A 16,747-nucleotide genomic window follows, 5' to 3' on the forward strand; every position below is an offset into this window, starting at 1 on the left:
ATGAGCAAAGGAATAGCAAGAGTATTCAGAAATAAATTTGGATGTCCGAAAGAGGTATTGCGACAGCAGCCAAGAATTGGAAAAGCTTTGAAATTGGAGGCTGAAGGTAGGTTCATTTATTATCTAGTCACCAAGCAACATTGCCATCAGAAGCCAACTTATCAGAATCTATAGACGACACTGCATAGCTTGAAAGAAGACCCTCAACGCTTTAGAGTTAGAGAATTAGCTGTTCCCAAGCTCGGTTGTGGACTGGATCAGCTGAATTGTCGGGTTGTGCGAAGCATGCTGGAGTGGAGGTGGTATTTCAGATGACTGGTATACGGATCTTAGTATGCAATTTTAACCCGAAGCAAACCAAAGAGCCTAGCAAAACTGTGGAGTGCTACTTCCATCAGAAAGGCTACTGTAGGAATGCGGTGATGAACTGATGATTGCAGGTTTCGCCACGGTCCTCGGAAAAACTCACGGAATCTGTTCTGGGGCAGAACAGTCTTAAGGAGGGGACAGTTTAACCAGTCCGGCTCTGGAGGCCGCTCCTTTCTAGAAGGGCCGCGAAAGCGCGAGAAATTGACCATTTTCTATTCGCGCATCCAATTACCGTTGAGGGCGCTGCGAAATGTATATAAACTTTGACGTTTGTCAGTACTCTTTTCGAGATTTGTACGGCCTAACAGAGTTTTTCTAGTAAATCAAGATATTTATCTAAATTATCGGAAGTGAATTGATTGATTTAGTTTCGTAAAGAAAGATCAAACATTCTTTGGAAATACTTCATTTGAAAGGGATGAATTGTGGAATAAAATCGAGCGATCATATTGGTGATCCAATTCCTATTATTTCACAGATTCTTTCTTAAAGTAAACCTAGGTAAAAATGTTGAGGTAGCATATACTGAGTTTGTGAAGGAGGTAGAAAATAAACATCTTGATAAGTAAACTTTTATGTGGAAGTTTTAAAGTTTTTTTTTTAAATATTTCAATTCCATGTTATGATATAGAGGTATTCCTGATACTGAAATATCAAGAGACATAAATATGATTAAGCTCATGGAAAAAGTTCTACAGATGAGAAAAAGCATTCATTTGGAAGTATGAAAAGTATGAAATTGGATTTAGCAGAAAACTCTCGCAAAGAAAAATCGTTTAACCTAACTCCTGCCAGTTGAAAGCACTATGGTATAAATACCTTTTCCAATATTTTTTCTGAATCAATATTTCTATTCAGAAACCCAGACAATAATCCCAATATAACCTCTCCAAAGAATGATTATGATGTGTCTAATTATCGACCAGTTTCTATTCTGAGCCATTTCGGAAAATTGTTCGAGGCAATTATAACCGACTTTCTATTTAGGTCGTTGAAATCCACGATATGTGTTCGACAGCATGGTTTCTTTAAGGGTAGATCGGTCCTAACGAATTTATCACCCTACATTAATTTTGTATCTCAACATCTGGATCGGAGTACTCAGGTGGATGCCGTTTACACGGATTTTTCCAAGGCTTTCGACAAGGTTCATCACGCGACTCTTCTGAAGGTTTTGTCCGAGTACGGTGTGGGGGGTAATCTGTTAACGTGGATTGGGTCTTATTTGTCTGATCGGTGTCAGTATGTAATTGTAGGCGACGCTCATTCTCCTCTTCGTGTCATAACGTCTGGAGTACCTCAGGGTTCACACTTGGGACCGGTTCTCTTTTTGTTGTACATAAATGATATTTTCAAGTGTTTTAAGCATGTATTGTTCGAACTTTATGCGGATGACCTTAAAATGTACCTGGCGGTGGAGAGTGTGGAGGACGCGCGGAAGTTTCAGGACGATCTTGACAGACTATCTAATTTCTGTGACAATCGCTACCTATCTCTCAATGCTAAAAAGTGTAAACATATTATATTCACCAGGAATTTCAGCGTTCTGAGGAGTCCACTCTCGCTGAACGGTTTGATTATCGAGGAAGTAAATACCATTAAGGACCTCGGAATTTTGCTCGACTCGAAGCTTTCATTTCAGCATCATATAGATGATGTTGTTTCCAGGGGTTTTAGAATGCTCGGGTTTATTTTGAGGATTTCACGGCCGTTCAGCAACTCTGAGACCTTGAAAACTCTCTTTTTTTCGTTGGTGCGCAGTATCCTTGAATACGCCACACCGATTTGGACTCCTTTTTACCATAAATATATTGATCGGATAGAGAGAGTCCAAAGAAAGTTCACTAAGACCTTGTATTATAGATTTGGCGGTCGTCAGGTTGAGTGCCCTTACGGCGCTAGACTCAGATTATATAAGATGATAAGCCTGGAGCATAGGAGAATAATTTTTGACCAAACTTTATTGTACCGAATTGTAAATGGCCACTTCGATTTTCCACTGATCAGCGAAATCTTATTCAATGTCTCTGTTTTTTCTGGTCGTCGCAGAAACCTCTTTTTTCTACCTAGAGCACGTACATCTTTGTTTTACCAATCGGTTTTTTTGAGGTTGATGCGATTTTATAACTGGCACCTTCAGAGCGTTGATATATTCAGTACATCATTGTTCGTTTTTAGGAGGAAATTGTATGAATATTTATGTAGGAATTATTGAGTGTAATTTTGCTTTTTTTTCCTTTTGTCGAGATTTTGTAAATATGTAGTTGTTAGGATTAAGTTCAATGTGGATTGTTAGAATTAAGTTCACATAATTTTTCTAATGTACCTATTATTTGGTGAATCCCTGTAATTGGGTTCTCCTGTTGGGATTCCTGATTGATGAAATAAATAAATAAATAAATAAATAAATAAATACTTTGTTGGACAACGTGAGATAAGAGAAAACATAAGAAACAAAACTTGTTTTGACTTTGCAGTACTGACAAAGTAGTTTCGGAATTCAGTCGGCAGAGGGCGTCTAGATTTTTGGATTCGCCAATCATCTATATTGATACAAACCATATGATGTTATATATTTTTGAAATCAGTAAAAATTGAGCTTTCAAAAAATTGCACAGAAATCTAGTGTTCCCATTTAAAAAAAAAACATAACTTTGGGTCATAGCTTCGTAATTAAAAATCCTGATAAAAAGGCAAGCACGCCACTGGATTCTACTTAAAAAAGTGCCTGTATAATGTTCTAATTTCAGAGCTCTATCATCAATATTAGCGGACATATAAATTTATTTCGAAATCGCCATTTTTCCAATTTTCGCTTATAACTCGAAAACAAAAGAAGGTGGCCAAAAATGACTACTACTTTTATTAGATTCTCAGAAAAAGAGAACGAGAATCCCCATTCTCCCATAGGGCTGATACCCCTATCAGATTTTGTCTATCTCCACTGGTTTAGAAGCTGTAGTGCTAAAACATCGAAATTTGCCCACCCTGTACAGTACAGTTCACAGTGCAAACGGCGAGTGGAAATAAATACAAGTGGAAGTAATAGTAGTTACTATAACACTCATTACTAACTATATCACTAGTGATATAGTTAGTAACTATGTATCACTATATAACTATATCACTAGTGATATAGTTAGTAATGAGTGTAAGTATTAGTGTAAAATAAATAATCTTAATCAGTCGGACCTTCTAAAAGCGAAGAAAACGTTACATACATAATATGATATAATGATACATCGATGTCTACCGGCTGGAAATCATCATTTCCGCCATTTCGAAACACATCTGAAGTAGGTACAAGAATTCACTCGGATTATTTCTTCCAATTTTAGAAAACTCGAAATTATATCATTCCTACCATACTCACGTCTAGTCTGCCTCAGAAATATTTCAGGGAGAAAAAAACCAAACACCACTTCACACTTTTAGCAAAGAGGAATTTTTGCTTTCGGAGAAACTGAAATTGATGTAGAAAATAGCCATTCTTCTGAAAATTTTAAAACTTTCTAGTTACCTTTGGAGACGACAGATGATATTCCAGCCCACAGTTGATAACAAAATAACAGAAAAGTTTCTGTTCGATTTACGAAAAAATCGGAGATATCTGAAGCTCCGGAAAAACTTCATCTTCTATGATATGAAAGGGTCTTTCCAGTCATTAGCTGGGGCGTCAAGCAAACTGTTGTTACCGGATATAATAAACGATCTACAGAAAACAACCGAGGAAAATCTGGCTATGCTGCAGATTGACCAAGGCGCGAGGCCAGAAACTCTTTGGTCGACGCTACGTGACGCAGTCTATGAGTCCAGTAAAACTGTTTTAGGCACAACCCAGGCACGAACATAAAGCCATTGAACTAACTAAACTTTAGTTCAATGCATAAAGCACAGCCGTCTATAGAGAGTCCTTAAAGACGGATGTGCATAAAGTAAGTCAAGTCAATGGATGTGTTCTGTGGGCACGAAAGACCTGATTGGTTCAGTGAAAATAGCAAACTATGGAGGGTAGGTCTCTACCCTCCATATAGCAAACAAATCGAAAATATTCTTGACAAAAACATAATGCCTTTCATTCACTACAGAACAACCCAAACGACGCAAATGCAAAAATGTACAAAAAGAAATAAGATTAATTAAAAACGCCTGGTGGACTAAAGCGAAACAAATCCAGGCATTTGCCGATCAAAACGACCAGCGAAACTTCTTTAATGCAGTGAAGGAAAGTTACGGTATTTCGAGAAGAAAAGTTTGCGCAATCAAAGATGCTAACGGCTTACTCCTGACTGAAGACTCTGACATCAGAGCCAGATGCCACTTTCCTAAACATGGAAAGCATGGTAGATAATGATGTCTTAAATAGAATTCCTCAATATATGCCCAATCAATTATTGGACCAGGAAATTTCCGCCGAAGAAATCAGGGTAGCAATGAACTCTTTAAAGAATCACAAAGCCCCCGGAAACGATAACATTCCAGCAGAAGTTTACGAAGCACTCGGCGAAGTAGCGATAGAACATCTGAAGCTTGCATTTAACCTGATCTGGAAAACTGAATCAGTCCCACAAGACTTCAGAGATGCAAAAATCGTAAATGTGTTTAAAAATAAGGGGAGCGCTTCTGATTTCGGAAATTACAGGGGCATCTCGCTTCTTTCAACAGGCGGTAAAATTCTGGCGAGAATAATGGCCTCAAGACTTAAGAAACATGTCGAGATGATTATACCCGAATCCCAGAACGGATTTCGGGGAACAACCAAATATCTGTTATATATATTATATATAATAGATATATGGGAACAACCGACCACATATTCACTCTGAGGCAACTTCAGGAGAAAGTCAAGGAATAGCATAGCCAATTATACGTAGCATTTGTAGACCTGACCAAAGCCTTTGACTCGGTGAACAGAGAGGCTTTGTGGAGTATCATGGAGCGGTTGGGCGTCCCCAGAAAATTTGTGAATGTCTGCAGAAGCTTCCACCAGAATAACATGGCCAGTGTTCTTTACAATGGTAAAACCACAGACGCCTTCCAGACTTATACTGGCATTCGACAGGGCTGTGTCTTAGCACCTCTTTTGTTTAACATCTTTTTGGTATCCCCATCCATGATTGTAGACAGTAAATTACTTTCGAGGGGCTTGGAAATTCAATACCGCTTCGAAGGTGGACTGTTCAACCTAAAAAGGCTGAGAGCGAGAACGAGAACGAAAGTCCTTACCGACCTTCAGTATGCAGATGACTGCGGCCTTACCTCAGACTGCGCTGACAGCCTGCAAAAAGTTTTGGAGACTTTCGACTGGGCATATAATGCGCTGGGGCTGAAAATCAACATTGCTAAAACTAAGATTATGTGCACCCCACAAAATGCTGAAAGGATCAGCATCGAAGACGAAGATTTGGAATATTTTAATTATCTTGGAAGCGTAGTAAGCAACAAAGCCACCATCGACGACGAAATCAGATATAGAGTAGGTTCGGCATCGAGAGCTTTTTGGGGCCTAAGAGAAAGAGTATTTGACAATCTCGACCTGTCAATCAGAACCAAAGCGGCAGTTTACCGAGCTGTGGTAGTCAAAGATATTACACATAATAGGTGTGTAATATCTTTAGTGGTAGTCCCGACCATGACATATGCGTGCGCAACGTACAGGCGATATCTGAAAACATTAAATCAACTGCAACAAAGGCACCTGAGGCAGATAGCGCACATCAAATGGTTTCATAAAATCTCCAATAAAGCTGTTCTCGAAAGAATTAACAGCCAGAGCATTGATGTTTTAGTTGGCAGAGCGCAACTCAGATGGGCTGGGCACGTTCAGCGTATGCCCGAAAAAAGACTTCCCAAATGCGTCTTGTACGGAGAGCTGGTGTGCGGGCAGAGAAGTGTAGGCGGGCAGCTAAAGATATATAAAGACTCTCTTCATGAGAAACTTAAACTCTTAAATGTACAGAACGACTGCGAGGCTCTGGCAGAGGATAGATCGCAATGGAGACGTGTTGTGAATAGCTACAGAGCGGAATTGGACAGACGTCGAAATCCATCAGCGCAAGGAAATTTTGAATGTCCTGAATGTGGCAGAGTGATCACCTCGAGAATAGGTCTTTTCATTTATCGAAGGACCCACCGAAGATAGGATTTGTGTGGGAGTTTCAACTCTGTCTATCATGTAATGTCAAGGAGATATAGGATCCTAGATCCTATGTCTCCTCGGGCTGTTCATTTAAAATTGACGCTAAAATCCCCACCCCTTATCGATAAACGTAGCGATCGCAGCGACTCCTAGCCTATGGTCCCCGTTTTCGGGGACACATTTTTAGTACGCCGATCGTTCTCCTTTACTCTACTCTCCATACATCAAGCCTCGGGGTTTCGCTAGAGATATACAAAGATTATAGAGTTAACTCTATAATCTTTGGAGATATAGAATAGAATATAGGGATGTGTAGTTCGTTCAATTTCGAGGAACCAGATCGATCTAGATCCATTGCTGAGAAGACCCGGTTCAAAAGACCCGTTCAATTGACCCATTGGTTCTTTTAGATAGTTGGGTTTTGGGTTGTGATCCAAACATTGCGCATGGTTCGAATTCGGATCCGTAGTCCCGTCTCGATCAGTTCACTGTTCTGTTAGGAATTTCACTTCAGTTTAGTTAAGTTGAATTAAATTTTGATAGAATGGAATATGGATGCTTCTTTAGTTGCAAACAGCTGTGTTTTGTGGGCCATAATATTGTGTTTTGTGGGCCATAATATTTTTGATCGGCTGAAAATAGTTAGTTGAGGTCAAATTCGTGAGAGAACCGAGAGAAATATTGACCCCAGTGTGGAAAAAATTCAAAAACCAAAAGTCTTTCGAAAGGAAATGGATATCGGACGATTCAAATTTTGAAATGGAGACGTCAATCATTGATTTTACAGGTTCGAAATTCGTGAGATCTAGTCTCATTAATTTCGTCAAAAACTGAAATTTTTGAAATCAAGATTATGTTATTGCTGCGAATCCAAATATTTTCGTCAAATTAATCTGAAAAAAAGTTGTAGGATGGACCAATCACTTAAAATTTACTTTCATCAATATAGCCATAATAACAGAAATATAAACTTGTAATTTCCACTAGTCCTAGTTCCTAAATCTATCATACTTTCTTCAACAAGGAGCCGTTGATTCACTTGCGAAATGCAAGTAAAATAAGTTCATTTTATTACGACTACCATCTGTTTCTTCAGGGTCAGTCTGAAACCCGTCTAACTATTCGGGTACCTGGGTAATGAAGAGATGGAATTATGAATCATTCTTTCGATCCCAGATCTTCCGATCTCCAGATCCCATATCGATTTTGTGGGTCGCATGGAGCCGTTTGGCTCATTCGACCCAGTTGAACGAACGGGTCATTTTTCGGGTAAAGAACTGAACGAACCATTGGTTCTAACGAACCGGGTCTTTTGATTCGTTCGTTCGTGAACGACACATCCCTAATAGAATAGGCGCTTTCTTTTTGGTGCTTCATGCACCGGTACAGCTCCGGGCTTCTCGCCCCTGAGCTGTTCCAAATAAAACGGTTATTAGTGCGCCAACTGCGCGCAGCGAGTTGGATGATCAGCTGTTGAGCAAAATGACAAGAGACAAGTCTGGATTCGCGGTTCTTTGGATTATTTGTTTTCAGTTTGACGTTAAAGTCGTTGATTATTAATAAGTTTCACTATTTTTTCGAAATCTATTGCCATATATTTGGTTGAAAAACTTGATTTACCGGGTAAACATTACCCTTTCTTTGCTATGGAGAGTAAAAATATACGAAATACTGGATATGTCTGTAGATATAAAACTTGAAAAAATTAATAACAATGATTTCATCTCTTAAAGCTTAGTTAATAATCCTCTTTGGTAAAAGTAGGTAAAGAGTGTTCTGATTTTACGAAAATTGCATTCAAGTACGTGAAATATCAACTTATTTGAAAAGAAATGCTACACTTTCACTGATGGGCGCTACTAAACTGAAGCTTGTCGTTTATTCATTTGATCGATCTCTAAAAATTATGCATTCATGAAAAAAATGATTAGTTCACTCTTCAAACCTGAAAGAACGAATCCTATCTTCATTCAAAATCATTCAGTTCTAATTCCATCTAACATTGATTCTTTATTCATTTACTCAATAAAAAAACTAACTGACAGCTTCAATTGACGAAAAAATCAATCTTAGGTGGTCCATAAGGTGTATTACAGCCTTTTCATAGTATTAATCCACAAATTTCAACAATACACGACTTCTAATATTTGTTGACAGATGTAAACATAACCAAAAAGTTTGTTTACGGGCTTCAAGCCCTCGACGTGCACCAGCATTTCGGTTGGTGCAAGAGGGGGCAGGGGAAGGGAACGCGAGCTGCTCCGGTGCTTCACGCCCCAATCAAAAAGAACGCGTCGGTGCTCGAGTGAGATGCACCGGAGCTGCCCAGGAGCTGCTCAAACGGTCAAAAAGAAAGCGTAAAATATATCTCTATCAATCTCTGGGTTTCGCGCACCTGACTGAAAAGCAGCTGAAATTCCAAATTGTCAATTGTCAAAAAGGAGGTCAGTTGTCAGATTTTCGCATTTCTGCTGGTAATTGTTTTCATTCAGAGCCAATACTCAATTCAAAAACTGTATTGTAACTTTTTCAACCTTAGTCAAAATGCCAGATCACTTAGGAGATGATATGAGAAAAGTGAAAGCTTCCGAAAAAGAACCGGAAGAGAAAGAAATCAAGTGTAAGAAAAACATCCAATTCGAATTTTCTGTTTTTACCCTTTATTTTTTGTAGCTCTGGACGAAGGAGATATTTTACTTCTCAAAACTTATGTGAGTTCAGTCAACTTATTATTTTGATGATTTCAATAACTTTTCTTTTTCGTGTAATTTAGGGCCAAGGACAATACACTAAAACTATCAAGACTGTGGAAGAAGACATCCAAACCATCATCAAACGTGTGAATGAACTGACAGGTATAAAGGAATCAGACACTGGACTTGCTCCACCAGCTCTTTGGGATTTGGCTGCAGATAAACAGACACTACAAAATGAGCAACCGTTGCAGGTAGCAAGATGTACCAAGATCATCAATGCAGACACTGATGATCCAAAGTACATCATCAATGTTAAACAGTTTGCTAAATTTGTGGTTGATCTTGCTGATTCCGTAGCACCAACAGATATTGAAGAAGGGATGAGAGTTGGGTAAGCAAATATTCTTGGAAGTTCACCTGATATTTTTAACCTTACACATTTCCAGAGTTGACCGTAATAAATATCAAATTCATATACCTCTACCTCCAAAGATTGATCCAACTGTCACAATGATGCAGGTAGAAGAAAAACCAGATGTTACTTACAGTGATGTTGGAGGCTGCAAAGAACAAATTGAAAAGTTGAGAGAAGTGGTTGAGACCCCTCTCTTACATGTAAGTTGAAAAATGATATTAGATTTTTTTTAACTGAATATTGAAGTTCGACTCTTTCAGCCAGAGAAATTTGTGAAATTGGGGATTGAACCTCCAAAGGGAGTTTTGCTGTTTGGCCCCCCAGGAACTGGAAAAACCCTGTGTGCTCGAGCCGTGGCAAATCGTACAGATGCTTGTTTCATCAGAGTAATAGGGTCTGAATTGGTACAGAAATACGTTGGTGAAGGTGCTCGTATGGTTAGGGAGCTATTTGAGATGGCTAGATCTAAAAAAGCCTGCTTGATTTTCTTTGATGAAATTGATGCTATTGGAGGCGCACGTTTCGATGATGGAGCAGGTGGTGATAATGAGGTAAAGGCTGCTTTCATGTTAAAGTTGAATGAATGTGTATTTACAAGTGGAATGTACAAAATTTATATTCTGTGGCTTTAACCTGAATTTTCTTTGGTTACATCAAGGTTCAACGTACTATGTTAGAACTGATCAACCAGTTGGATGGATTTGACCCTCGTGGTAACATAAAGGTCTTGATGGCAACCAATCGACCAGATACCTTAGATCCTGCTCTAATGAGACCTGGAAGGTTGGATAGGAAAGTAGAGTTTGGTCTTCCAGATTTGGAAGGAAGATCTCATATTTTCAAGATTCATGCTAGGTGTGTATTATTCTCAGGTTTTTATAATAGTCTGATCCAAATTGTATGTTAATCTTTGTTCAATTTTTTTTTTTTTTATAGATCAATGTCTGTTGAGAGGGACATTCGTTTCGAACTCTTAGCTAGGTTATGTCCAAATTCTACAGGCGCTGAAATTAGGAGTGTTTGTACTGAGGCTGGAATGTTCGCCATCAGAGCCAGAAGGAAGGTGGCAACGGAAAAAGATTTTCTAGAGGCGGTAAATAAGGTTATTAAATCGTATGCCAAGTTTTCGGCAACTCCAAGATACATGACCTACAACTAATATTTCTGAATTTTTCTGTATTCAATTGAAGCGATTATTAAATGATTTGTAATTTATGCCTGGTTTCTTTTTTTGCTAATATTTATTGTCAAATATACATTTATGACAACTTTGGACATTTCAATTTTGATATATAGCAATATCTCTATGTTCAGAGCCTCTGTCTGTGACATAGACATATAGCCATATTTTCGCGATTAAGACGCGTAAAGCGTCTTTAAGCGGTGCTATTCGAGCGAATAAGTCATGACGTCAGTCTTTAAGACGCTTTAAGCGGAACCTGGCGGTCTGTGGAGAGCGCCTGTGTCATAGAGTCATCTTGTCTCTGGCCTGTGCAGAGATATATCTATATCTCTGGGCCTGTGTCGTCTTAAGCGGAAAGAGGTTATATAAAGAAGAAGGGAGAATATGTTGTTTATATCGAATTTGATTTGAATTCCTACTAGGGAAGAGTGCTTTTATTGCCAATAATGCAGTTTCTGCATTATCATTTAGAATAAATAAATATTTTTCAAATAATAGCCAAAGAACAGAAATTGAAAAATTCACAATTCGATTCGCTGTCAAATATCAACGACAGATGACTCAACCATCAGCGATATTCTATTTTTGCGACAACAAAATTAATGACGTCACGCTTAAAGACGCTTTAAGACATCGATTAAGACGCTTAATCGCCAAAATATGGCTATAGACTCAGAGACATAGAGACTTTCTCTATGCATGGACTGTGCCTCATGGACCTATAATACCATTAGTTAGTATTATACATCTATGCTGTGCCTTCCCTTTCTATCTATGCATGAAATACGGTCAAAAAAAGTGACAGAGAGAAACGCACGTCGGGAATGCAGTTGTCTCTTTCTAGAATATTGATTGGTCCACACTCACCTCTATGTGAACAAAAAAGAGAAGGTGAATGCCCGACGATCATTTGTCTCTTTCTATAAAAAAAGCCAATTTCATGCTGACATTGCTCAGCCCATGTCTCCAAAGATATTACACACATGTAATATCTTTGCATGTCTCTATGTCTATGGTCTGTGAGTATGATCCATAGGCTTATAAGTCTATGCTATGATCATATACAGGGTGCTTCATGAGACGTTTGCCATAGCCTAATGGTGAATGCAGGTCTTTCAGAAAACTTGCTTGTTTTGTATCCTAAGGCTATTAGTTTCGGAGATTTGCGATAGCCATAACTCTGGACTGTAAGTTCCGATTTTGATCAAATTTCATGGGTTTGTTCACTTTAGAATGTTCTTACAAACGGCTCATGAAATATCAATATTTTCAGGGCAGTACTAAGAATATCATGATTTTTCATTCAAGCCCCAAAATCTATATTTTTTACATCCCTTACAGAAATTTCGTTATTGCCATGAAAAACTACATAATTTATTCTAAGGAATTCAATTTTCACTTTGCATGGCACATTTGTCACAAGGGAATAGGAACCGGAAGAATTCAAATTTTATGTCATTTCTTCGAAATGCGGTCCTGTTTTTATTCCTTCGGTGATGTCCTTTGCCGAGATTCTGAATTATTTTAAATTCTGTACAATTCTTCTTCATTTTAAACCCTCAGCACAAACTGAATGTTCGCAAAATCGAGCTGTGAATTCTTTTGAAATTACATATTGAATTCAGATACAAATGATGTGAACCAACTTGGAAAATGTAATCCGTAAGTGTATTTGCTTCGTAACACACATAAGTATTAAAATTTATTCTTCAACAATGAAAATGTACTATCAAGAGATATTCGAAATGGATTTCTTCCATCTCATTTCCTAGAGCTTAAAATCAGATTATTTGTTGCCCTTCTTATCATATCGGGACTTTGTTTAATTTCTGCACAGGCTCCTATCCTGTTCTCTCCCTTCTATCTCCAAGGTTGCGTTCACAAACTTACTCAGAGCAAGCTCTGAGTAAGCTCTGATTACCCGAAGCGTTCACAAACGTACTTTTAGTTCCTCAGAGTATGCTCTCTCTCTGAGCATGACCATACTCATACTCTACTCTCGGAGTAAGTTTATGAACACACCCCTAGAGGGTTTACATCATAAAATCAGGACCGCATTTCGAAAAAACGACATAAAATATGAATTCGTCCGGTTTCTATTCCTTTGTAACAAAAGTGTGCCATGCAAAGTAAATACTGAATTCCTTAGAATAAATTATGTAGTTTTTCATGGCAATAACGAAATTTCTGTAAGAGATGTAAAAAATATAGATTTTGGGGCTTGAATGAATAATCATGATATTCTGAATACTGCCCTGAAAATATTGATATTTCATGAACCGTTTGGAAGTGTTTTCTGAAATAAATAAAGGAATGAATATTGATGATGAATGAAAATTACAATTTTCAACTTCAAACAATAATTATAGCATATGTGTATGAGATGCAGTTTTAGCAGAGGTTGGCGTAACGGGGTACCATACAATTTTGCGTTTGATACAATATAGCTTAGGGAAAGCCCCAGTTGAAACCCTTTTACCCTGTGAATGAAGTGGATTGTAAGAGATTAAACTGAGTACAAAATGAGCTGAAAATTTGAAGGGCATCCAGGGACTCTTCTCCAAGTTACCAGAAAATTTTTATCTGAATTCAAAAAAACAGATATGAGATATGTGAAAATGTGAGATAATAAAATTGATTTCTATATGTCAGATTGACCTAAAATTCACAACCCATAGATTTAACAGATGGAGCATAAGCTATTTCCCAGACTGTTCATTTTTCTCGAAATTCCCACTCCAACAAACCCCCAATGAAATTAATTTTTGCTTGTATTCCCCTCCTAATCGCGTTTAAATTTTTAAGACGGCTTGTGCTTTTGTAATTGTCAAAATATTATTTCAATCGTTTACGTTGGTTTACGTCATAATATTTTGGAAAATATGCCACGATGTGCCGTGAAAGACTGTTTTTACTATAAAAGTGCAATTTGTGCACGAGACAGGAAAGCGATTCACTTATTCCGGTAAGTTTTTGATATTTTATTCGTGTTTAAGTACATCATATCCTGAAATTAGGGGAGGGAGTCAGGGGACTCCAGGGCCGAATTCTTTTTGAATGCTTTCTAATGATTTATACATTGAAATGTTGGGATTATATATCAAGCGTTGAAATAATTGTTTTGAATTTTAGTTTTCCCAAAAATGAGATAAGACGAGAGCAGTGGAGAGTTGCACTGGCTCTTGAAAAGACAGAAATATATACTTACTCTACTATTTGCAATTTGCACTTTAGTAAAGCGGCATATGATTTGGAGAATCGCCTTTTTCTGTTAATTTGAAAAAAGATGCCGTTCCGAGTGAGGTAAGATATTTTACCACTTTTAAAGACTTCGCTTTCTTGTCTAGATGTCAATTTGTTTGTAATCTTGTTAGCGATCTTTCATGAACCTCTTGAAATTTGGCAGATTAGCTAATTTTTATAATATATCATGCCTTTTTGTATAAACCTCCATAGATTCCAAGATGAACAAAAAAACGAGATTCTGAATGCTTTAACAATCTTATATTTCTATAGAATGTTAGCACATACTGTGCTAGACCTCTCAGCAGTACTGGGGTTTGTGAAGAAATTGTGAACAATATCGATCTGCCACCAGAAATGAATTGCAGTTCAGAATTCGAAGGAGTGAAAACACCTTATAGTACGAGGAGAAAACAAGTAAGATACATAGCTATACAGGGTCCAAAAAAAGTATCGCCAAACGCTACGCATTGCGTAGCCCTCATAAGAATGTACCGTGTAATGAATTTGAATAATTTACTTCCAATCTACTAACTCGTTAAATTATCTTCAGCATGTCCAATGGCATAGTAATCAGATAATCAACGTTTTTGCTCAAAATTTAAAATTATTTTCTGTATAACTTCAAACGTTGTCTATTTTACGCCCTTGCTAACGAATCGCATTTTGTCATCACCCATTCGATCGGCTTTGAACTCACATGCACCTCCTCTGTTATAAAGCTTCTTATTTTTTTCAAGTTAAATTCCATTTGAAATTTTGTTGCAGAAACGAAGCAGCAGAGAAAAGAAATTAAAAAAGCAGCTGATGAAAGCCAGAAAGACAATAAAGCGAGACTCAGAGTGAGCCGAGAATATTTCAAAAAAAGAGTTGCCACCCTACAAGCTGTCATCAATTCCTTAAAATTAAAAATTCAAGATGAAAGTTTGGAGATGCTAAGGCAAATAGGACCCAATGAAGAATTTCTTCAAAGACAGTTGGATGAAACAGGGAAATACGGCAATGAACTCAAACAATTCGCCCTCACTCTTCATTACTACTCGGTTAAAGCCTACAATTTTGTAAGAAGAACTTTTAATTCTGCTCTTCCCCAACCGAAAACGCTTGCGAGGTGGTATAAAAATTTGAATGGGGAGGCAGGTTTCACATCAGAAATATTTGACTTGCTAAAACTAAAAGTTCGAAACACCTCTTATAAATTGATTTGCAATATAACTATAGACGAAATGGCGATCCGTCAGCAAATTCAGTGGGATGGAAAAAAAACTCATGGCCATGTAGACTTTGGAATTGAAAGTCAAAACGATTACAATGCTGTTGCTAAGGAGGCATATGTTTTCATGCTTGTATGCATAAACCAATCCTGGAAGCTTCCTTTAGGGTATTTTTTGATCGATAGTTTAACGGGTATACAAAAGCAAAATTTAATTGTTCAGTGTCTTAATTTCATACATGAAACGGGTATATTCGTTACATCGGTAACATTTGATGGAGCAGCAAATAATGTAACGATGGCAAAAGGATTAGGTTGTGATTTGGCTACTAATAATATGAAATCTACATTTATTGATCCTACTTCACGGCGAGAAATAGCGGTATTCTTTGATCCCTGTCACATGATCAAATTAATACGAAATACTTTAGGGGATAAAAAAAAATTTAATAGATGAAAATGGTGAGAAGATTAAGTGGGAGTATATTTTAAAATTAAATGAACTTCAGGAGAAGGAAGGTGTTCATTTGAGCAATAAATTAAGAAAATCACATGTGTTGTATAAAAATCAAAAGATGAAGGTTCGATTGGCAACACAACTATTAAGTGGCTCTGTAGCACATGCGTTAGAATTCTTGAATGAAACCTTAAAGATCGAAGAATTCAAAGGTTCTGCAGCTACCGTTAAATTAATCAGAATAATAAATAATTTGTTCGATATTCTCAATTCAAGAAATATGCATCAGAAATATTATAAATAGCCTTTGAATGCAAGAAATTATGAGTACATTGAAAATACTTTAACAGAAACCTCATATTATTTGTAATCGTTGAAATTAGCAGATAACAAACCTCTCATCGAAAGTAGAAGAAGGATGGGCATTCTTGGATTTTTATTTTGTATCGAAAGTTTGAAACATTTGTACAAACAATTGGTTGTAACAAATTTATTAGTGTATATTCCAACATATAAACTGAGCCAAGATCATGTGGAATTATTTTTCGGCTTGATTAGATCTATGGGGGGTTATAACAATACTCCTACGTCTATTCAGTTCAAATCTGCCTATAAAAAAATGATGCTCCACCTAGAATTGAGGGATTCTTTTATGGGTAATTGTATACCATTAGAAATGATTTCGGTTATGCAACCATATGAAGTAATTAATAAATCATGTGGCAGGGAAAGGATCGCTGAAGAAGAGGACGAAAATGTATCACAACACGTTTACAACTTTTCGCAAAATTTTTGTACAAGTTTGTCTGAATACAAAGAAGCAGTAATTATATATATATCCGGATTTGTTGTATATAAAATCATGCGACGTTTAAAATGTGAAGAGTGCATTGGGGGTCTTGTAGGTGATAGGGCTGATTATTTAATCTCATTTATTTACCAAAAAGAAAGACAAAATTCTTTAACCTATCCCTCCGAGGATGTAATTCTGATATGTAGAGCTGCAGAAAAACATTTACAGCATACGCTAAG

The 16,747-nt window shown here is 37.3% G+C and overlaps 2 protein-coding genes across 2 annotated transcripts; both read left to right on the forward strand.

Moving 5' to 3' along the window:
• Nucleotides 1–6,511, forward strand: LOC123316848. Its single transcript, XM_044903106.1, has 3 exons — nucleotides 1–106; nucleotides 4,458–4,712; nucleotides 5,253–6,511. Exons 1-3 carry the CDS (start codon nucleotides 1–3, stop codon nucleotides 6,509–6,511), a joined length of 1,620 nt encoding a protein of 539 aa, XP_044759041.1.
• A 2,431-nt stretch (nucleotides 6,512–8,942) lies between these two features.
• LOC123317416 (26S proteasome regulatory subunit 7) lies at nucleotides 8,943–10,834 on the forward strand. The gene is made up of 7 exons (XM_044903939.1): nucleotides 8,943–9,128; nucleotides 9,182–9,219; nucleotides 9,282–9,595; nucleotides 9,651–9,819; nucleotides 9,880–10,170; nucleotides 10,278–10,474; nucleotides 10,556–10,834. Exons 1-7 carry the CDS (start codon nucleotides 9,053–9,055, stop codon nucleotides 10,776–10,778), a joined length of 1,308 nt encoding a protein of 435 aa, XP_044759874.1. The 5' UTR covers nucleotides 8,943–9,052; the 3' UTR covers nucleotides 10,779–10,834.
• The last annotated feature ends 5,913 nt before the right edge of the window (nucleotides 10,835–16,747 follow it).

Source organism: Coccinella septempunctata, chromosome 7 (genome assembly GCF_907165205.1).
Source record: "Coccinella septempunctata chromosome 7, icCocSept1.1, whole genome shotgun sequence".
NCBI classification, from domain to species: Eukaryota; Metazoa; Arthropoda; class Insecta; order Coleoptera; family Coccinellidae; genus Coccinella; species Coccinella septempunctata.